The sequence below is a fragment of the Neopsephotus bourkii genome, unplaced genomic scaffold, assembly GCF_033783945.1.
Source record: "Neopsephotus bourkii isolate Nb327-2 ecotype Australia unplaced genomic scaffold, CSIRO-AGI_Nbou_v1 NB_1139, whole genome shotgun sequence".
Lineage (NCBI taxonomy): Eukaryota > Metazoa > Chordata > Aves > Psittaciformes > Psittacidae > Neopsephotus > Neopsephotus bourkii.
The window spans coordinates 921,263-943,800 of record NW_026901625.1 but is presented as its reverse complement, the minus strand read 5'-3'; the positions used below and the strand labels follow the sequence as shown (position 1 = coordinate 943,800).

Genomic DNA, 22,538 nt, shown 5'->3' with positions numbered 1-22,538 from the left:
TCCAGTGTATTCCATACACAGATCACCACCTTTCTCCTGCAAGCCTGAACCTCCTTTTGCAAACAGAATCATTACAAAAAGCCATGGAGACAGGCAGATTTTCAGCTTCCACTTGACTCATCCCTGTAAAACCTGGCACCTTCAAGCACTCAATGGGGAGAACACGTACAGCCTGTTAGAGTCTTAAACCTGCACAAAGCAGAAAGTGCAGCTCTGCTTTTAAGCAGTCACTTTGCAGCCATTTCCCTTCACAACCTCCACCATCCCCAGCAAAGAAAAATAGCAAGAGGTCTCCAATGAGGAACACAGGACAAGGAGATCCTGAAAGACCTCTGGCTCTCGGAACTCAAAACATCACCCGCACACAATGGCCCAGGCGCGAGGCAGCGACTATGGCTTTTCATTCCGGCTATTGTCAACTAAGAATAGCCCTGAGAGCCCCCACAGCCCAGCGCTGGCCGCATTGTGTGCTCTCACTCTCCACCTCCCCATCCCAGAGCTATTTAAAGTCTAAGCCAAGCAAGCTTCTCTTTGAATGTCAGCCCTGTCTGGGAAGTCTGAGCTAGCGCAGGCTTTGGAGATCGCTGGGTTCTAAAACCATTGCTCACCCACTGAGCAGCGCAGAGTGGATCTTGTGTTTAGAGCAGCACTAGAGGAAATAACACAAGGAGGATGTCCCAACGTATGAAGGACAAGGAGCTGTTGGAGCAAGTCCAGAGGAGGCCATGGAGATGCTGCAAGGGCTGGAGCAGCTCTGCTCTGGAGCCAGGCTGAGAGAGCTGGGCTGGGGCAGCCTGGAGAAGGCTCCTGAAGGGGAGACCTGAGAGCAGTTCCAGGGCCTAAAGGGGCTGCAGGAAACCTGGAGAGGGGCTTGGGACAAGGGCCTGTAGGGACAAGGCAAGGGGAATGGCTTGAACCTGCCCGAGGGGAGACTGAGCTGAGCTCTTAGGCAGCTCTTCCCTGTGAGGGTGCTGAGGCGCTGGCACAGGGTGCCCAGAGAAGCTGTGGCTGCCCCATCCCTGGCAGTGCTCAAGGCCAGGTTGGACACAGGGGCTTTGACACCCGTGAAAACCCAAGGCAGAATTTCTTCCCTCTGCAGGCACAGAGCCAAAAGCTCCTCCCAGCTCCAGTCTGGGTCCAGAGGAGCAGTGATTCATCCTCCCACTCCCCATCCAGGCTCTCGCTTCCCCGCTGGAGCTGCCAGGCAGAGCCGGAGCCCACCACCCCCGGCAGCGGGGTGCAAGGATCCCTCCTGGAGACAGGAGTCACTGCCGGCAGTGCGAACAGTTGGTAACATTTCAATTGCTGCAAACAGGGAAGGAATGTGAATCGGGACCTGAGAAAGATGAAGGTTGAGTCACCCACACTGCCTTCTCCCTCATTAAACTACATCTGACTTACTCCCCGTTTGCAGCTTGCTGCATATGGACAGAGTCTTAGAGAAAAACGTAATTAAGGAAGCTTTTAGCAAGCAAAGGAAAAAGCCATCCCCAAAGTGGACTCATGGACACCCAGCTCCTCTCCATCTCCTGGGTTCACTGGACTTCTCACTCCGTTTAAAACAACCCTGCCACCAGGAGACAACTGAAACTGACCTCTATCCAAATCAAAATGACAGCAATAAGGCCATTAGGATGCTCCTTGGCTTGATAAAAGATGAGTTCAAGCCATGAGCCTGCAGCATTTAATGGCATTTTCCAGCCTTCCTAGGGACGAGCCACTGCTTGCTGTTAAAACTCTCTGAAGGGGCAAGTGGACGGGTCCAGAACCGATGCATAGAAATGCTGAGCAAAAGAACTAAAATTAACCCCCCCCATCAGGAAGTTAATAGTAGGTGTATGAAAATATTAACTTGGGCACGGAAGGAGACACGGTCTGCACTGTTTATTTAGAGTAACCACATTATTAACCAGTTTGCCATCACTAATAACAGACATACCCACTGCCACTGCTACACGGAGCACATCCGCTGTGGAACACGTTAGTGTGAAGAGTCCAACCTCAAACCAAGCTCCAGCACAAAGGGAAATCCCCAAGGACCAGGCACTGCTCTAGTCCAAGCCCACCTTCATCACCAAGGAGGCAAAGCGGATTTTCCTTCACTCCTGACACAATCTCCTTTCCTCAAACGCATCCGATTGCTTGGTCTCTTTCTGTCTGTTGCAGTCCCATCTGACAAGAGAATAAAATAAACCAGCCTGAACGCCTTCATGTGGCTTCCAGCACTTGGGAGCATGGAGAAAGCTTCCTGAAGACATCCTGACAGGAGCTCGCAGCGGCCTCCTGACCCTTCTCTTGCTGGACAAGAGAACTGGGTCAGAAACAAGAGGCAGTTCCCAGCACCGTGCACTAAAACCAAGGAGGAGGTCTTTGCTCTTGTTTGCTCTGGCACAACCCCTCTTCCCCACAAACCCAAAGCAGACATCCCCTGGGACCAAGTGAGTCCCCTCCAACAAACCAGAGCACTTTAGACACAAGCAGAGGCCAGGGAATCATCCCTGACAAGTGTTTCCTGCTTGCTCGACCACTGAAATACTCAATGTCCACAACCTCTGTGCTATTTAAACTCAAAACCTTCACAACGCTCTGAAGCCCAGCCTTTGGAACAGGGCAGGTTTGCTCCAGCACAAACTACTTCTCATAGACGTAGGAAAGCATCACCAAAACCCCAGCACAAGAGGCAATGCAAAGAGCATCCCTTTGAATGCTCTCACCCAGCCTCTCTTGTGGGAAGCTCCAAGATTTCAAACGTTTTGAGTCTATATTTGACATGTAGGACTGGCAAGCGAGTATCTCTGCCAGCGCTGGAGTTCACATAAGCCTTTAACTCCTAAAAATACATCGTAAAGAAAACATTCATTCACGACTCAATCCCAGTGGAGCAAAAAGAACTTCGGAAGCATCATAAAATACTGGCACTTAAAATAGCAAACCTGCTTGCTTGTGCTCAGAAGCTTCAGGGGAGTGTTGACTTCCTACTGACTACCCAAAGCATTTCCCAATGGCAGAAGTCAGGGAGGAAGAAAAGAGAAGGGAGAAAGTCAAATGCAGGGACACGTTTCAGCTACCTGAGAATCCAAATCTGGACTGTGCAAACTTGGACTCATTCACAGAAATGGTTTTGACCAAACCACCTGAATTGGTTTTTACAGGACAAGGTTTGTAAGGACAGCTTTAACCTGCCAGAGGGGAGATTGAGATGAGCTCTTAGGCAGAAGACCCCTTCCACTGGAGCAGCTTGCTCCAAGCCCCTGTGTCCAACCTGGCCTTGAGCACTGCCAGGGATGGGGCAGCCACAGCTTCTCTGGGCACCCTGTGCCAGCGCCTCAGCACCCTCGGTAAAGAATTCCTTCCTAATACCTCATCTAAATGTAAAAGAACTTTGCACATGTGTGATAAGAACCACCCCGTGAAAGAACTGAGCACACCCGTGCTCTGGGAAGTTAATGGTCAACTGGTTTTAATATTACTGCCATAAGCTAGAAGCACGAGCAGCAAGGCTTCAGGGGCATCTCTGGCTTGTGAGCAAAATAAGCTTTGAGAGGCACATGACTAGAAGTAGAGAGCAAAAAGGAGGCAGGGAAGGAAAAGGAACCCTTTTTCCTTGTACATCCTGAGCCCTTAGTGCAGAGACTTGAATTTATTCTTATTGCTGTCAAAGACTCAAAGCAGCTCTGTGAACACAGCATAACCTCTCCACAACAGCCCAAAACCTACAGATATAAAGCAACTTACTCCTTCCTACAGATACATGCAGCCATCACTGTCTGCATGCACCTCTCTCTGTAAGACCTCAAAGCAATCCCCTTCTTCAAAGGAGAGGCATTGATCTTTAAGAGCTAATACATAGTCAACATAGAAATAACTTCTCACAGCACAGACAACAGCAAACCTTTCACCAGGGCCAGAATCCTTCAACTCAAGGAAACAGCAGTTGAGCAGCACTTTCATCCCAACCATAGCAGCTGGTTGTGCTGCTCTGGCTTTGGTAGAGGGTGGGGATGAATGAGAAGTATTTGCATGAAGCCTAATCATAAAACCACTGAAACGATGTGAGTGAGCTGGAAAAGGCAACAGAGCAGGGAGAAAATTATAGCTGCTCCCTCAGCTTCCAGTAAGTGTTTATTATGGAACTGCACAAGTTGCAGATGCTGCTTTCTGGAGGAGCCTCCAGCAGCAGAGAAACAACAGACATCTCATCTGCTCCGTACATGTTGGTCTGGGAATCTCAAGCTCCTTCCCAAAATCCTGATGGAGCCTTCTCTCCTCCAACACTGCAGGACTGTGCCATCTCCTGCCTGGGTGCTCCTTTAAGCTAGAACTTCATCAGTAACAGTCAGACTGATAAATCACAGCAGGAATGACCAAGTGTTCAAGGCAGTGCTCAAGGCCAGCTTAGACAGAGCCTTGGGCGACACGGTCTAGTGTGGGGCGTTCCTGCCCATGGCAGGGGTTGGAACTAGATGGATGATCTTAATGTCCTTTCCAACCCTAACTGTTCTGAGTCTACATGAACTACAAAACTTGAGGTTTCAGGACAAAATAAAAGGAAAATCCAGAAGAAAACACTTTCTCATTTGCTGGCAATGGCTGCCATTGCTTTAAGGACATAGGACTGTACCTATAGAGATTTTCCAGAGAGGCCAGTGCCAGAATTGGTTTGTTTTAAATCTGAAATGAACCTACCATCCTGAACCTCTGGGGGCACCTGGGGGGCATTTGTAGCCAAGATTTCTAGGGAGAAGGAAAGGTGGAAGCTAATAGATGGAAGCTGGCTTCCATCTATTCCAGCTAATAGCTTCACAGCTGGCTTCTGACAAGCACATTCTCATGGGCATGGGGGACATGATTTGATTTAAAGCCTAAGTAAAGATAAGTATGAAGACAATGAGTATGAATGTGTTTGGCATTAAACAACTAGGCTAAATAAAAGGATTTCTCTTACACTTCTGGGTGAAGCATTTTATCATTACAGGCAGAAATTAATCATACAATGGAAGGTAACAAGAGCATATGGGTTAATAAAAGATCAAACCAACCTCAGAGAAACTACAGGCAATCTGGATGGGATAAGAGCACATGGAGGAAGAAAAGGCAGTTCAGCATTCAGCAGCAAGACTTCACAGCACACAGGAAATTAAATCAACACTCAAGGGGTCCAAGAACGGCTCCAAGGGGTGCTCAGCACAAGTTCTGAGTATATCCAACAGCCCTGCTCGGCAGTGCACACATCTCTGGTCACGTAGTAAGTTCCCTGCTGCGACACTTTACATTCAGCACAGACAAAGCTTTGACTGGCAAAGAGTGGTACCAGAGTAACCAAGAACTAATCATGGCACAGCTCTGATTAACCCAGCAGAGATTCACATATCTAAACCTCTCCCAGCATGTATGGGTGCTGCCCATCCATCATGTCCCAGCATGTATGGATGCTGCCCATCCTTCATCTCCCAGGTTTTTCAGTTCTACAGCACAACTCATGGAAGCTCCCAGGAGCCAGAAAATGACAAAAAGAAAGAAGCAGAACAAGGAGTATCCCATTTTTAGCCATTCAGCTCCAGGGGGAAAACACGAGAGAGCAGTTTCATTCATAGCAAGTTGAGTTTCCATCCAAACACCATTTCTGTATCCTGTGACCTTTGTAGTGTTGCATTTGTTCCTCCCACCACGCACTGCTGCAACCCTTTCCCCCTCCCTTTTCCAGCTGCACACTTTTAAGTCATTTACTGGCAAGGCCTTTAGTTCCCATTTCAGCATCTTTCTGCAGCACTGGAGTCCACCCTGTTGAGCTGGGACACAGACAGGGACGAGCAGCCCTCTATGGAGCAGAAATACTGGGACGAAGCAGGCTTCCTTCTTCAACAGATGGAGAGAACACAGAAAAGTTAGGAAGAGTTACTTTCATTAAAGAGACCAAAGCAAAACCAGGCTTCTTTCCAAACCACTTCACAGAGATACTCGTTTATTATGTTTCTGAATAACTGGTTATCAGGACGCAGGGGAAAAACCTCGCCGGGCCTGCTCAGAGCTCTGCACCTCCACAGTCTGTAACACACTTGGTACGCTCTGGGTTGTCATTTGAAATGAAGAAAGCTTCACTTCTAAACTGCCTGGATGGTTATTGCAAGCACAACACTTCAGACAGCCCTCCCCAGCCAAACTGGGATGGAGGAAAGAGAACTGCCATATACCAGTGAGCACACAGCTACCACCTGTGGTTGCCACAGCACTGCCCAAGTTGAGGAACTACATCTGGCAGCTCAGTGGAGGTTTCTTGCACCCATAATCCTGTCCCTATGTAAAGCTTCTTCATATTTTAACAACAAAGCGTTAATGAAACGTGAATAACTTGGTTTTATTCTTATTATTGTCCTAAAAGCAAGAATATCACATGTGTTTTGGATACTCTTAGCAGTAGAACAGCAAGAGCACTGCCCAGTGCTAGCCAGCACAAAGAAAAGGATTTTGTAGGACTTCTCATAACACCTAAGTGCTAATGAGCAGGAGCAGCCTCAAAGACACAAGAGTAATTTCTCCCACTATACTTAAACCTCATGCAACAGGCATCTTAAGCATTCCCCAATCATAATCATACATGACATGCCACCACCCAGAAGCTCCTTGAAATTGCCCATCAATTTGGTTTCACCCTGCCCTCCAAGGACCATTCCCTCCCTGCTGAGAAGGGGAAGGAAGGGATCAATGCTTCACAGAAGGCTGACACAGGGAAGTGACAATCCTGCCTCATCTCATTCAAATTGCTAAAGCAACAAAGATGGATTGCTGTGAAGGACTTACTACCACAGGGTGGGTTTCCCCTTGATTTTGCACCACTAAGCCCCCAGTAACAGCAACCAGGATCCTGTTTTACTATTGCAATATCCACACACACACTGAACAAGATTGAATGGGCTGGTGATTAAAACATCGGCATTTGCTACATTATCTGCTGCATCATCCATGCTGTATCTAGAGGTGGTGGAACAGAATGAAAGGGAAATCGGGAGGGTGAGAAATGAGAAACAGAATGGCACCTCATCCATCATCACCAAGTCTCAAGGTGCAAATGCTGGCAGGAGACGACATACACCATGTGTTACAGCAACAGCTTAAAGCCATCGATCCCTCCTTTACTGGAGGGATCAATGCTGATGTGCCCGGCAGGTGAACAAATGCAGCTTTTCAGCCTTCCCTCGTGCCTTGCAGAGGCTAAAACCCAAAGAAAACAGGAAAATATCTTTCTAAACAATCCCATTTGGATAATAAGCCCCAGTTTGTGCTTATCACCCTCTCCCTTTTCAGGTAGCAAAGCAAAGCTGCAGAAACAAACATGTTCCTCACGCTGTAGTGTTTGCCTTCTGAAAACCCACCAGTGACATGGAAGTGGTTTGATTGACTGAGGCTTAGGATCTTTGGTCAGCAAACAATCGATCCACTTGTTCAGAGGGAGCAGTTTAGCAATCCTGGCAGTTACAGGGCTGTCGGGAACAAACCCCCCTTCCTCATGGGACCATCGGAGCCTGTCCCTGCATCGCTGTCCAAAGAGGCAGCGACCAATTCCCAGGCAACAACCAGTGTTATTTTAAGCAGAGTCAATTTGAAGCCCTCCTCGTCTATAAATTGCACAGCTCTGTGGCTTACTCTCTGCATGAAAACCCTTGTCCACTGACATCAGTACAAAACCAAACCAAAAACCCTCCCCTGCTTCAAAGAAGGGAAGCCAAAAGGCTCTTCCTGGAAAGTCCTATGATCCAAAGAAGCCAAGTGCAAAGTTAGGAGGACTGACCAAATAGCCCTGCCACAGCACTTCACAACTGCAGATTAAAATCCACTCTTGCTTTGGAGTTCATCTGCTTATGTGGCTCCTTCTCAAGAGACAAAAAGCCAGGAGCTGCTGCTGTGCCACAGAAGGCAGCTCCTGCCCAATGCAGCCGGTTTCACAGCAATCAGTATGAAGCACAAGTTGTTTCTGCAGCATGCTGAAAGCACCGAAGACCCAAGGATTTCTGCAGCACATTTAGCAACGCCTTGAGAGAAAGTGTTGGAGGAACAGTGCTCATTAAAGAGAAAAGGAGCCCTATGAATGCTCTGAGAATCCCTCCTCATCACTGCCCATCCCCAAAGGCTGTGTAGTGCCAATCTAACACCATGCCCACGCTGCTTCAGCCTGCGAGCAGCACTCCCAGCTCTTGTAACACATGAGCCTTTTACATTCAGAATTGCAGAGGAAGTGATTTCTTCTCTTTCTTCATGCCCAGCCCCCTCCTATTTGTTCCAAGCAACGATTAACTCTCACCATGGCAGCTCCAAGCGAAGTGGCTGGCTCAGAAGCTTTAGAGTTTACCAACAGTAGGTAGTTACTCCCACAGAAAGAAAACCTTTTAAATGGTTCCAATCCATTTGCAGCATCTGCTTAGAAATAATACCAGCTTGACACAGTTACCCTATACCCACATGTGTTCTCTGACTTGAACTCATATCAAGAGCTTCCCTGACCACTACCTTGAGATTTCCCAAAAAGAATGCCCTGTTTTGTCTTTGGTTAAGATTATTTTGGAAGGAAAGGTGAAAGAGAAGGTCAAAAATGAAGAATGGTCTCAAATGATGGAATTACTGCAAAGTCCAGATCCTTTCCCCATATTCTCCCATATGTTTTTATCATGAAGCAAATCAAACCATAACTCTGCATTTGCTCCGATCGCCTACAAAACAGTGACCACATTCAGAGAGCAGGACTCCCACGACGTTGCAGGAATTCTCTGAGAGAAAGCATGAAATCTGCAAAAGTCATACAAAACGGAACTAAATAAAGTCCCAAGTAATGAATATCAACTGTGCGTGGCATAGCGAAAAGAACATGTGTTCAAACATACTTTCCATCTCAACAAAGGTTGAGATTTTTCACTCTTCATAAAGACAGCTGAAAACGTTGACCAGGCAAAGAGATTCTTCCAAGTACATTCCCAAAATGGGCAAAATTAGTAAGTATTAAAAGCAAAAAGAGGAGTCAAGCCTTTAACAGCAACAGGAAAAGACACTGATGTGTACCCTTCCCAAGAAAGGAAAGCCTTTAGAGCTAAGGAAAAATGTCCAGGGCTCCTTTAGTTGGCAGTTTAGGAAACTGGCTCTTGCCAGTGAAGCGTTCATAGAAAACCTACTGGAGTTACACTGGAATTCCCTTTGCATTAGATGGAACTGCAGCACCTCAGTGGACTGACTCCTGCTCAGCTTTGCTCTCCAGCCTTGCAGTATGCGATGAACCTGCAGCAGAGGGATTCTGGAGTTGAAGAGGAATGAAGGGAGACTGCATCCTTTCACCTCTTCCTATTCTCATCAATAAGCCATTAGTAGGAACCATACATAGGATAAAGAAACACAAACTATTGCTGTAACGTCAAACCACTCTCCCAACAGCCCCTTCCCCCTTTCTAGCAGCAGGCTGCTTCATTGGCCTGATCCAGCTCCAAAGCTCCAGGGATTAGCACTATCAAGAACTACAGCAAACCAGATGATTCTCCAGCAACTCCATAGCCAGAGTTTGGAGGAAGCCATTGTTGCAAACAAATGGAATCACTTACACACACAGAGTAATGATTAACTGTAAAAACCCCTTAAAAGGTAGTTTTACATTTCAAATGTCAATGGTAATCCAATACGTCCAAACTCAACATCTCGAACCTCAAAACCATTCCAACTCAAGCACCCCAGGGTGCATGGCTGAAAAGGTCATTTACACAGTGTGTTAAACAGGGGTTGCCAAGGAAGTGGCCAGGAGCTGGGGCTCTGGGAAGCACTCACACATGGTGCTGGGCTGTGCAGCCAGTGCCACAGCACGCAGTGACCAGCTCAGTGACCTGAACAGAAGACAAACATGAAAGAGAAATCATCCCATATATACATAAGGTCAATGGCACTGAAGATCCCCAGGGTTTAGCAACAAAACACATTACAGTGATTTCAAACCAGTGATCTAAGGGCAGTTCTACAAATACCTTCTCTAGACGAGTGCTGCATGTGCAGTGTTAACAGGGAAACTACCGACAGTTGAGAGAAATGCCAGTTTTGTTTCAAATCACCACCAAAAGCATCACATTTCCTTTCTAGCCCCCACATTACAGCTGCTGCTTTATGCAGCATTAAAGGCAAAAGATCCCGATCCCATCAAACGCGCCATCAGTTGTTCAACCCAGAGACCAAAAAGAGGGACTTATCTGAAATTTATCACCGATTTGGGGGAGATTAAAAGGCAGTTTCAGACATTCCAGTAGGCTAAATCTGATGGGAGGCTTTGCCCAAAGCTGTTCTTAGTTGAAGACACACTTGGGTAAATACCCACGTAGGTACCTCTGTGCTGTGCTCACTCCTGCTATAAGTCACCTCATCTCTTCTCCATATTCCTGGTGCTTTTGGGGTGTGCTGCAAGATCTGCAAGAGATGCATTTTAACCTTTGCTAGAGACGACTCAAGGACACAAGTGGTTTATGAACCCTCAATGTGTGAAAGAATTCAGGATTCCATCTCTGCAGCCCAAACCATGAAGCTATTTACTGAAGCTTTATACAAACTAATTAAATATAAGGCTCTCCCGGGACATGAGGAGAAAGAAGAGAGGAATTACGAGATAAATCACTGGCTTTTCTTTCCTCGGCAAATGTACACTCCAATTTAACACATTAAACCAAAAATGAGTGTGACAGGCCTCGGTTGGGACAGATAGAGGCAGCATCCGCATCTCACATGGAACACACTGCACAGCATCAATTCATTATCTCTGCTTTACCGCAACTTGCACAAAGGAATTGGGAGAGACAATCCAGACAAGGGGATGAGCTGGAGATATCAAAGGCTCCATATGGAGACCACAGAATCTCACTTTCCAGCTTCACAGAACTCAATCTTTGGGAGCACATGGTACAGAAACATATCAAAGCAGCACTTCCCTCCCCTGCTGCCCCCATGTCATCTTGTCAGAAGAATTCCTCCCGCATGACACGCAGCCATTGCAGAGCTTCCTCAAAGCCAGGAGCACTCTCACGTCTTGCAAGGAGAGCCCACTAACACCGGCAGCCTCTCTTCTCCTTCCCAACAGCACGAAGCATCCAAGTGTAGACAACACAACCAAGCAACCAGAGACAACATGGACCTTGCCTGCATCATCTAAAGGCAAAAGACTCAAGGTCAGAGCAGTTCCCGAGGGAACCCACCCTGTCTGTGGGTTAATTCACTTCTGCAGAAGAAAAGGTTTTAATTGAACCTCCAGATACTAGAATCCATGGGGTCATGGACAATTCAGGTTGGGAGGGAGCCCAGGAGGTCATCAGGTCCAAGATCAGACCAAGTAACTCAGGCTCTCTCCAGCCTGATTCCAGCAGCCTCCAAGGAGGGCCACATGGACCAGCTTGTCCTCAACCACCCTGCACAAGGAATTAGGAAGAAACACATCACTCCCTCTATGTCCCCTGACCACTGCACAGTAAGTTCGATGTGTAAGAGGGAAATAGTCTTCATCTTCAGAAATTCACTTCATCCTACTCTTGATCCCCTCTGCCATTAGCTGCACACGTGAACCATGGGATCAGCTAACTCCAACCCAGCAGAGGCATAGAACTGGCTGTTGGAAGAAGACAACAAATACCTACAGCTCATGGCCATGGGATAGCAGAGAGTTTCACTCACCAACACCCTGTCACCCCTCCACACCTACAACAAAAATCACCGAGCTCATCAACAGAAGATCAAACCCTCTGCACACCAACCATCTAACAGCCATAACCAAGCTATCTCTTAAATAGGTTTTGATTAACAACTTAAGGCTATTAAACTTTTAAGCAAAGCTCAATCATTCCATTAGTAATAATTTACAGTGCTTAAGTACGTGTTGGTGGATTAATGGTTTTAAATGAAGCCTCTAAACACAGTTTCTAATGCACAGCCAGGAAACACAGTAAGCTCCTGAACGCCAGTGTAAAAACTACCTGAGTTTTCTCATCTGAGGAACAGATGATACCTCACAATTTACAAAGCACACCAACACCCAGCTCATCTCACTCCCACATGGCATCATTTCACAACACAAGAGGAAAGACAGCAAACAACGCGTGGTCAGAGCGAACAGCATTGCCCACAGAGCAAGTCAGAATTCCATCAGGGCACCAGCACTTTTATGTTAAGGATCCCAGTGTGTTCAGTGGAAAGACAGCATCATGGTTTTGGATTGGAGTGTGCCTTTAGTCCCATCTCGTCTTTCCACTGTGGAAGGGCAAGCAGCACATCTCTGGCATTAGAGAGGCAGGAGGACCCATTGCTCATGAGAGCCAGGTCACTACCCAGCTCACAGCATGGTACCTATGAGATGTAAAGCAAGTTTCATGACACTTTAAGATGAGTGCTTAACTGCAAAAGCTCCCCCCAAACCCCGTATCTAAAAGCAGAGACACAGCAATCCCTATTGCCAGAGCAGCTGGTGAAGGGTTGAAGCCACATGGGGAAGGGAAGCTCCCCCTGAACTTTAAAGTACACAAGGCAATGGGGAAAGGATTGCTCTGATGCTGGATTCTTGAGCTGATAAGGCCCATCTCTACCTCCCTCTCCAAGGAAGCACAGATGGATGAGCACCTCCCATCAGCCACTTCTGGACTGTTCTGAGCAGGGAAAGCTGAACTGCACAAGGAAGGAATATCCCGGGCAAACCCTTAGATGCCCTCACACTAATTCAGGAAGGAAACCCTCTTCTCCCAGCTCCACGTAAGCCACTTACACAGCCTCACTCCTCTTGACCCCACACGTCTACAACAGGAACAACTCAGAAGGCAAAAAAGCAAAGAAGCCTAAATGCCACTACAATGCTTTGCTTTTGGGACCACGTTTACAGGCTGATTGACAGGCCACTGCATCGTTTGGGCAGTGATGGGCAGTGAAGGCTTTCACTGTTGGCCTCTTTTTTGAAAAGGGAAAGATTTCTTTTCTAGTAGAAGAGAGGTGAGAAGATGCACTTTGCTAAGTCTAAACCCTTGTGTCTTACTGAATCCAATGCACAAATATAGGGACTACGACTTCATATCTACCACACGCCTTCTGATGGGGTAAATACTGAAAGCACATGGAAGCCTCTGATTTTACAGACTTCAATCCCCATTTCCAATGACAGGCAGAAAACAGGAATAGAAACCAAACTAGTGAAAAAGAAACACGTTCTTCTCCATTTCCAACTTTGAGAACCCTGAAATTGAGATAAATAATCAAAATAAACTCCTACCCATGGCAGATTTGCTCAGGTAAACCTTGCGAGCAGCAGCAGCGCAACCGCTTGGAGGTGCAGAGCACTAGGGTCAGCGTAGGACACGCATCGCATAGGACATCGTGGTTGAATGGTTTCCAACCAGTGAGAAATAACTAAATACCTCCCTGCAACGCAATGTTTTAATTGCCAGGTTTAATCAAGGTTTCCTGCTCCCATGGAAATGGCATTTCTCTAACTCACATTGATTTAAGTCCACCAGCCCTGCCCAAGGGCCATCTTTCCTGCATGCTACAAGCATAGGGAGCAAGTCTGAAGCAATGAGATAAATCACTGCATCTCACAACTTCCCACCAGCCACAGCTCAAGCCGTGCCCAAGCCAGAAGTATCTGTTCAATCCACATTATCATGAGAACTTTGCAAAAAGCAGCAGCTAAGCAGGCATTTCACCATCCTTTCTTCCACCTAGGGCACATGCTAGCCTGAAACCCAGCCAAGTGGATCCTGCAGGAGACTTCCACAGTCATTGCAAATATGCCTCTGACTCTTTATTGCCTTCCTTATGATGATGGCAATAACACTAATGCATTAGTTGCATTCATGTATATACATATGCATTATATACGTGTGAATACACACGCACACACGCTGCAATCTTAAGGTGCCACACTCAAAAGCACAGCAAGAAAAACCAGGCAGTGGTATTAGGGAGTCACCAAGAGCAAAATCCTGAATAATGGAAGTTTCTAGCACAAGCAGCTTCCCAGGGACCCTCAGCACAGTCCCTGTGGCTACCAGAGGCAATATGCTCCTCTGACACTACACAGATTTCTTAACAGATTCCCATGATAGGAGGAGGATTAAAAAGCAATTAAGCAGCTCTCATATTTCAAATGCAAAGCCGTATTTCAGAACAGCAGACAGAAAAATATGGCTCTCAGAACTCAAAACAGAAATCTGTTCTATGCTGTAAAATAAAGCCCTTCCCGTGATACCTTTAAACAGCAATTCCATAGTAGGAACCGAGCCCATGGGGACGAGCAAAAGCATTGCAAACCCGATCCAGCATTGTGTTAGGAAAAAGCCCTGCGAATTCCAGGCAATCTGCAAATGATTTCTCCCTTCCCCACCCAAACATCTCCTGCAAACTCCTACAATTGCAGTCAGGACTGCAACAGCGGAAGAGATGAACACAAAACCATTCCTACCTTTAACTTGAGTGTCATATTCGGCTATGATCTCCTTATCCTTTTTGAATTTTGCTGGCGACGTCATGTTTTCTGTTCCCAAAAACAGATGAACCTCAGACCCGATCCACCGGAGCACGAGGCAGAAATGCAACTGCCCTCCTCTCAATGCGGTGCCGGGATTTTCTGCTCGCCTTTCCCCCCCCCCAACAAAAAGGGCAAAGAAAATAAATCAGTCCATGGAGAGAGGCTGTGAGACGAGCACAGCAGCAGCAAAATGCAGATGTGAAGAGATCAGTGCATGGAAGAGGCGGCAGTTCTGTCTCCCTGCACCAAAACCTTTAGCAGCAGCATCAGACTAGCGAGATCCTGCAGCCCCCAAAGGCTCTTCCTGATTGCTAGCGTTAACAGCACAGCCAGGGAGTGGAAGTCCTTCCGCACAACATGTTCTCTGTGGGTTTGGTTTTGCCTTTTCCTTTTTTTTTTTTAAATGGGCTCAGAGATGATGTAAATCAGATCCCAAACGGAGGACGAGAAGCCGTTTTCTTTGGTATGCCTGCGAACACAAATAAAGCGATATATACATTACACAGATACATAAAATCCCAGCTTGCAGGCAGCCGCCACAAGCTGTACAGCCCAAATGTGCCACGGAAAGAAAAGCTGCCCTGACATCGCAAACCGTCCTCTGAGCAGGGCTCGGACCCGCAGACCGGCCAGGTACCGGCGGGGAACGCCTCAGCAGCCGCCAGCCCCTCCGGCGGGGGGAGCAGGGGCTCGTTCGCAACGCGGCTCCCCGGGGAACCGAGAGGGAAGGGGAGGAAAGGAGCTCCCCGGGTGCGGGACCGGCAGCGGAGCCGCAGCATCTCCCGCTGGACCCTGCATCCAGTGACACCGGCGCGGGAAGCGCAGGACGAGCCCAGGCCCCCCCCCACCGCCGCGCCGGCTCCATCCGCTGCTCCTGCGGGGGGTGCGGGCTCCCGGGGGGTTCCGCAGCCCCTGCTCCGGTGTGCGGGCCGGTGTGCGCGGGGGGAGGCGGGCGGGGAGCGGCCCTCGGCGGGACGCAACTTTTCTCCCGCTTTTTTAATGCATTTTATTCTTTTTCGCCCTTTTTGTGCCGGGAGGGAGGGGCCGCGGCCCCCGCGGGAGATGCGCGTATGGAGGAAGAAATAAATAAACACGGCACCCGCCGGATCCGCATCCCGCCCGGGAAGAACAATGAGGGCGGCGGGGAGAGGAAGCGGGAGGGGGCTCCCGTGGGGGGGCCGGGGCTGGGGGACGTGGCCCCGCGCCCCGCCTCAGGCCCGCGCTGAGGGGGGGGGCAGGCGGGGGGGGCTGCCCGCAGTCGCCCGGCGGAGCTGTCCGGGAAGCGGAGGGGATCCGGCGGCAGAGCGGGGCCATTACCTGGGCGCTGCGGAGCCGCCTCCCGCAGCCGGGCGTCCTCCGGCCGCTGGCGCCCGCCACCCGGGTCCCCCTCAGCAGCCCACCGCAACCCCGCCCCACCGCGTGACCAGCCCAATCAGAGGAGAGTGTTGGACAAGAGTGACGGGAGCCGCAGCCAATAAAGTGGCTCTGTCTCTCGGCTTGTCCCGCCCCTTTTCCCGCCGCCTGGCACTCGTGGCACCGCCCCTCCAGGCCGCGCAGTTAACCTCCGCCCCAGGTCTGCGCAGGGGCGGGACGAGGAATGCAAATAGACTACCGGCGTGGCCAATGGGAGCAAGGCAGGGTGTGCCCCTCCACCAATATCCAGGTGGTGGGGGTGGTGCCACCCGTCTCCTCCAATAGCGTGCAAGGAGAGGGCGGGACCCACTGCGCATCTCCACTAATCAGATAGAGAGGGTGATGCCTGGTGCGCCCAATGGGAGGTGGAGGATGGGAATTCAAACTGACAGGAGGGAGCGTGGCCGTTGACGGCTGCCGGACCGGTCGGAACGGAACGGGACGGGACTGACGGGAGTGACCGGTAGCGGTAGCGGCGAGGCCCGGCGGTGGGCGCCGCCATGTCAGTCAGCAGCTGCACCTTCGATGACCGATGCGTGTCGGTGCTGTGCTGCCGGTTCTGCCAGCAGGTGCTGAGCACGCGGGGGATGAAGGCCGTGCTGCTGGCAGACACCGACATCGATCTCTACTCCACCGACATCCCGCCCTCGGGGTAAGCGCCGGGCTCCGGGGGGCGGCCGGGACGCACAGGGTCCCTATAGGGAAAGGCCCCAGAACCCCCAGTCCCACTCGGCTCTTCCTCAGCCCCGGCGGGACAGCGAGAGCAAAGCTGTCCCTCACCCAGGAATCAAAGCCCTCACCTGAGCTCTTCCTGGGGCAGATGAAGCCACAGGGAGTTCCGGCAGCTCCTTCCTGGAGCAGAGATTAGAAATTGAAATAAAGCCCCGTAAACAGAACAAACCTGATCGCGCACTGGCTCCAGGGTGACTCCCCTCCTCCCGCCGCCTGCCTGCTGCTTTCCCATAACAGCATTTGAATACTAAGGAAATCAGGTTGCAAAACAACATGTTAATGAGAAAGCACGGGTTAAAAAGGAGATAAGGAATCAAAGGTCTGGTTTTAGATGTCCTAGCCTTTAAGCTGTTATTCCATAGCCTCCCTGAGATTCACCGGGAGCCAGGGCAATGTCTCTAATCAGGTTTTGGACTGACAGTGCCCTGCAGCCTGCGGTGATGAGCATGTGTTAGTCAAGCACTAAGAGAGGCAGCGCTTTGTGGTTTCACTTGTGAGGACCCAGGATCTATTGTGGCTGCCCCATCCCTAGCAGTGCTCAAAGCCAGGCTGGATGGAGCTCAGAGCAAGCTGCTCTAGTGGAAGGTGTCCCTGCCAGTGCCACCGGATGAGCTTTAAGGTCCCTTCCAACTCAAACCACTTTGTGATTCTGATTCATATAACGTCACATGGGTGTCTTTTAGTTTCCATATGAGCCTGGCTGGTAGCTGACAGGGAAATGGGGCTGTGTGATCTTGGGAGGGTTTAAAATAAACCAAACATACAAGACTAATGGTAACATCATTGTGTGATTTCAGACCTGAATTATCAAAACATCATAGTAGGAATCAGAGCCACGTCTAAACTTCAGTATTTTGACTTTCTTCCCGTCTAGCACTGTTGATTTCATTGGAAGCTGCTATTTTACCAATACCTGCAAATGCAAACTGAAGAACATCGCGTGTTTAAAGTGGTAAGAACGCCCTTGGATGACTCTAATGCCTCCTCAAGCACACCACAATGTCTCCAACCTCTCCACTGCAGCCTACTGCAGCGCGAAGAGCTGAGGGCTGAATGAACAGATTGCATTCGCTACTTCAAATGTAATGCTGCTTGATAGAAACTCAGCCCACTACTTCTGGGCTTGGCTGCCAGTCTATTTCTGTGCAAGTCCCAAGTGGAGATGTGACAACCTTGTCAGTACTGTGAGTAGATGGGAAAGCTTGTGTGCCACCTGCCTGATTAAATGTCTGCTTCAACACAGAGAGAGTTGTGTGAATAAGGCCGCAGGAAGAAGTAGTTACTCATATTCTAATTAATAGAACATCCTCTTGGCAGATCTAGCTGTTGCTAGCAGATGGAACATGCTGTCACTAAAGTTCTTGGAGTTCTTTTATCCTCTTTATTAATTTCTGATATTTAAGGTAAAAACAACAACTCTCAAAGAGCTCACAGTTAATTTCCACTTCATAATCCAGACTTGTGCCTGGTTCGGATTTAAAGGATGGGGGGGTTCTGATAGGAACACAGGATTATATTTTTTAGGTAGAAATAGAGAAATATCCCACCAGAGTGTGGCTGAGAAAATAGAAAAATGATTGTTCAAGGTTTCACCCTGGGAGAGGAGATAAGGCTTTGATAGTCTCAGTCTCATTGCTCCTACTACTGATACTCTCCCGTGCACAGTGATTCTGTACAGATGGATGTTTTGTGTGTGATTAACTTCTGATTCCAATGGAATCACTGGGCTTCAAAAAAACAAATACCCCACCATTTGTTGGTATGTAAACTAATCTGATTACACAATTCAGGTTACTAAGTGGCTCTCTATGCCAAAGATCTAAACCTTAGATATTCTGTAACTCCCAACAGATGTTCTATCTGTATTTAAGATGCTTGTTTAACTATGTTCCCTTAACTTTATCAAAATAGGAGCATTACAATACCTTGGCTATTTAAACATTAGCTTTAGCTGCAAAAGCCAACAACATCTGTCTGCTTAGGTTCATGTTGCTTATTATTTCCCTTGTCTTCCTAGTGGTAACGTTGTTGGTTATCATGTGATTTCTCCCTGCAAACCTTGCCTGCTGTCTTGCAATAATGGCCACTTCTGGATGTTTCACAGCCAAGCAGTCTTTGGCATCAACAGACTAGACTCTTCTGGTAAGGAACGCTTCTCTTCCCTAAAACCTGGAATTCTAGGACCTCCTTCTATTGAGGCATCTCAATATAGTTAAAGCATCTGGAGGGAGTGTAACATATGGAGGTATACGGCAAGTGTTACAGGGGTGCTAATCTCATGAACTCCTTGCATCTCCTTTGTAAATGAAAATTTCTAAGTAAGTGGAAATATCTCTTCATCAAACAATTTAACTCTCCCCTTCTGTGGGCAGAAGTCAGGATTTTCTGAAGCACTATCATAAAGGAGCACATACACAGCCACCAGGTGCTATTTATAGCAGTATCTCCTGGGCTACTAAGCAGCTGTCCAAGGGACACTCATTGGGTGAGTCACGCTGTCACTTTGCCCCTGTATAACCAAGTCCTCATTAGCTCAAGATGAAGTTACAGCTCGTGCTGCTTGGTTTCTACAGGTAGGTGTTGTTTGGATGCCAAGTGTCAGCAATCGTTTGCCTTGAGTCCTGAGGAATGCATAGCGTTCTGACAAATCATCCCCCCTCCTTGCAGAAGGGAGGAACTCCTTGTCTAAAGCTTTCAGTGTCACCCTCTGGTTTAGATCAATGCGTTTCAAAATAAATCAGCCACGAGGGGATTATCAGTAGCTACATGAATGAGCTATATAAATACATCTGTGGGCAGGGACTTATTCTCCTAATTATGCTGTAAACACCAGCCCTCAAGATCACTTTGGAAGAAAAATAGGAAATAGTCTCAGCGTATGTATGATGAACATGACTTACCTGGGTTTGCAATGACTGGAGTCGTTATTTTCTCTGAAAACACAGTTGTGCAACGTAAAAATAAGGTCACAATCCAAAAATAGCTGCGTTTCTTTCTTCTTCCCTCCTTTGTCTCCTTACCTCCTTCCCACCAGGTGTCAATGTATTGCTCTGGGGCAACTTGCCAGATCTGGAGGAGAGCACAGATGAAGATACAACCTGCATCTCTGAGGAGGAGCATATCAGATAAATATGATCTACGAGATACTACAATATCTTCCCTCCATTAGTTGCATTGCTGCTTTGCTTAGACTTTTTTTTTTTTTTCCTGCTAGCCCAGCAGAGCTTAAATAATACAGGAAATCTGGAAAACAGTCCTAAAAAAGGAACATCTCATCCTCCTCTTTCACTGTAGCCTTCCTTTGGCTCTTGGAATCTGCCTAGTGTGCATCTTCTGACTACAGACACACGCCTTGGCTGAAGCTGGAAAAGCAGATGGAAGCTGCATTTACATTAAAGTCTCAACAGCTGATAATCCTTCTTAACTGTATTTTTATTTCTTTCCTAAAGCAGTATTCACAGTACAAAGTCTCTCAGTTGCTGTAAGTATAGCTTAAAAACCTTAAGGAGGAGTCGGTCTGGTTGATGAAGTTATGAAAGAGCTCTGCTCTTGTGGTCAGACACACCATTACCCAGAGTTTCTATTTGGAGTATATAGAGCTGCTGAGTAAGTGGCTGAAAATATTGGAGCTTTGGCTTTATGTTTGGGCTCTCCTGCTTGTTCTCTGGGCAGCTGGGGCATACTAGGATGCTCCTTGATGTAAACTCAGGAATTATCTTATAGTATTCCCATCTTCGTCTTTCAGGATCATGTTTTTGTAGAGATCAAGTTCACTTCCCCCTCCCTGATAAACCCTAAATACTGTTACTTCCCATCTACTACAACTTCAAGGCTACACTGGAGATTTTCCTAAGGTCAACACCAAAACCCATACAGGTTTTGATGTTATTTTCTACCTCTTGCAGGGCAGACATCCCTCTAGAAGGGGAGCTGTGTCACCTGGTCACGTCTTAGAGAAAGAACAAAAAGACATCAGGTTAAATACTTGCTGTTCATGCCTAGCCTTACATCCTGAAGTGTACAGACAATCCTATAAGAAGTAATGGATTCAAAGCTCATTATCCAAGTTGTTACAGCTATAGCACTTAGCTTATGAACCAGTTACTGTCCCCTTCAGCTAGCCACCTGAAGGATCACCTTTAGAAAACTCAAGGCACAAGCATGTAAGAGAACAGAGCACACTTGTAAAATTGGATTGATGCAGAATAAATCATTGTAGAGCCTCTTGTGATATTTGGAAGAGGTGCAATGAGGACAGAGATGAATTGTCTTGGTATTCTTACTGCATGTTGTATATTTCCTAATTAATGGTACTACCTCTTCTGCATTGTTTAAATGTATATTGGTGTGTGTGTATATATATAATGTATGTGTATATATATGTATGTGTGTGTTATGTCAGCTCATGAAATAAAAGGCTTGGACTACATAGTCTTCTGGGTTGTAGTAAATCTGGATATATAATTATATCAAAATGATGAAGTGAGATCTTGTACATGTTGAATTATTAGGTTCTTCATGATATTGGTTGAGAGAGCTCCCTGACAAACCTGATAGTTTCTCAGCCATAAGGGTGTTTAATCAGGTAACTCTCCTATAACACAACATTCTGTTTTCCGGTTTCCCATGCTGCAGGAATGTGATCCTGTTGTGCCTACAGCACTAAGCTGGCAAGGTGGCATCTCTCACAAAGAGTTTTCCAACAGAATTTCTGAGCTAAAGATACACCTGCTTGGTTTTGTCTAAGTAACACAATAGTTCCACCAAAATCCCCATGATAGAGCTCTGCTTTGGTGCAAGTTCGATGCTTGCTATTTAGAACCTTCCCAATTCCAAGTCAGTGCTGTGGCAGAGCTGACAGGAGAGCGATGCTCCCACAGGGAAGTAGAAGACTGTAATTTCTTCACATTAAGCCCATCATTCTGTTTTTGCTCCCTATCTGTTTGTACACATGGAACTGGAAGTTCTACTATGAACTATTTTAATTGCACAGGCCTGTTTGAGCTAGTTCATCCCAACCAGGCATCAGCTTGAAATAAGAAATGAGCCAACTTTTAAGTAAGTTCGGTCCTTTCTTTTCCTGATTCTAAAGAAGCTATAGGTATTATATACAAAGCAAATAAACATCATCTACTGCCTTGGCTGGCATGAATGTTACCAAACAAGCTAATCATGTCTAGGGCTACCTCTAGTCTTTCTATCTAAAATTAAAGAGAGATCTGACTAAGCAGTCTGTGGTAAAGCCTGCATTCACAGGGCCTTCATGCTTTGGGTGAAGTTCCCAAGCATCACCCTGTGTAGGGACAGACTTTCCGGGTTGATGGATATACCTGATACAAAAGAGCAAGCATAAAACCAGATCAGTACTTCTAGAAACACTCCAAGTGCTTCACCCCACCCAAAGCTTTGTTTGAAATAAAACAACTCAGGTCTCTATGGGTTTTTTCTCTGTAGTTTTCAGCATACAAGATGTGTGTGTTGTAGCACAACCCTGGGATCTGTTGTGAATCATCTGGAAGGTGATGCTTGCAAGGCATTTGGTATAATAATGCTGAATATTAGGACAGATAATGTCCAGAATCAATGTATTAGCAGGGTTCAGCTTCCCAATAGATCTGTGGTCAGTCTGATACAGCAAGAGCCAGGCAGCTGTTGTCATCTGTGGGAAGGATTGTACAGTGAAGTTTGATGGGATCGCTGCTGTACAGCCAAAGCCAAAAGCAGAGCACAAAGCTGAAAAACAAGAACTGACTCCTGAGGCCTTTCTCTTCTGCTCATTAAGGGTACACAAGGCAAGTAATTAAAGCCCTTTAGTGCCTCTAATCAGATCTGGCTTTATTCCAAAGGGACTGAACAGCAGGCAAAGGGTCTAGACTCAAAG

The 22,538-nt window shown here is 47.5% G+C and overlaps 2 protein-coding genes across 5 annotated transcripts in view; one reads left to right on the top strand and one right to left on the bottom strand.

Annotated features, from left to right (window-relative positions):
- Positions 1–15,958, bottom strand: part of SRGAP2 (SLIT-ROBO Rho GTPase activating protein 2) — an 87,701-nt gene extending 71,743 nt beyond the window's left edge. For all 4 annotated transcript variants that reach the window (XM_061362841.1, XM_061362843.1, XM_061362844.1 and 1 more), the window contains exons 1-2: positions 15,830–15,958; positions 14,447–14,981 (exon numbers count right to left, since the gene is read on the bottom strand). In XM_061362841.1, the coding sequence (XP_061218825.1) occupies positions 14,447–14,513 (67 nt within the window). In that variant the 5' untranslated portion in view covers positions 14,514–14,981; positions 15,830–15,958. The remainder of the gene's footprint in view (positions 1–14,446; positions 14,982–15,829) is intronic.
- Positions 15,959–16,381: 423 nt separating this feature from the next.
- FAM72A (family with sequence similarity 72 member A) lies at positions 16,382–20,071 on the top strand. Its single transcript, XM_061362840.1, has 4 exons — positions 16,382–16,577; positions 17,532–17,609; positions 18,675–18,799; positions 19,692–20,071. Exons 1-4 carry the CDS (start codon positions 16,426–16,428, stop codon positions 19,784–19,786), a joined length of 450 nt encoding a protein of 149 aa, XP_061218824.1. The 5' UTR covers positions 16,382–16,425; the 3' UTR covers positions 19,787–20,071.
- Positions 20,072–22,538: the final 2,467 nt, after the last annotated feature.

Bases quoted from the DNA above. Each gene is read 5' to 3' on its own strand.
- FAM72A (XM_061362840.1), top strand. From the start codon at position 16,426: ATGTCAGTCAGCAGCTGCACCTTCGATGACCGATGCGTGTCGGTGCTG. The intron at 17,610-18,674 runs GTAAGAACGCCC...TTGTCTTCCTAG, and splicing joins AACATCGCGTGTTTAAAGTG to TGGTAACGTTGTTGGTTATC. The intron at 18,800-19,691 runs GTAAGGAACGCT...CCTTCCCACCAG, and splicing joins CAACAGACTAGACTCTTCTG to GTGTCAATGTATTGCTCTGG.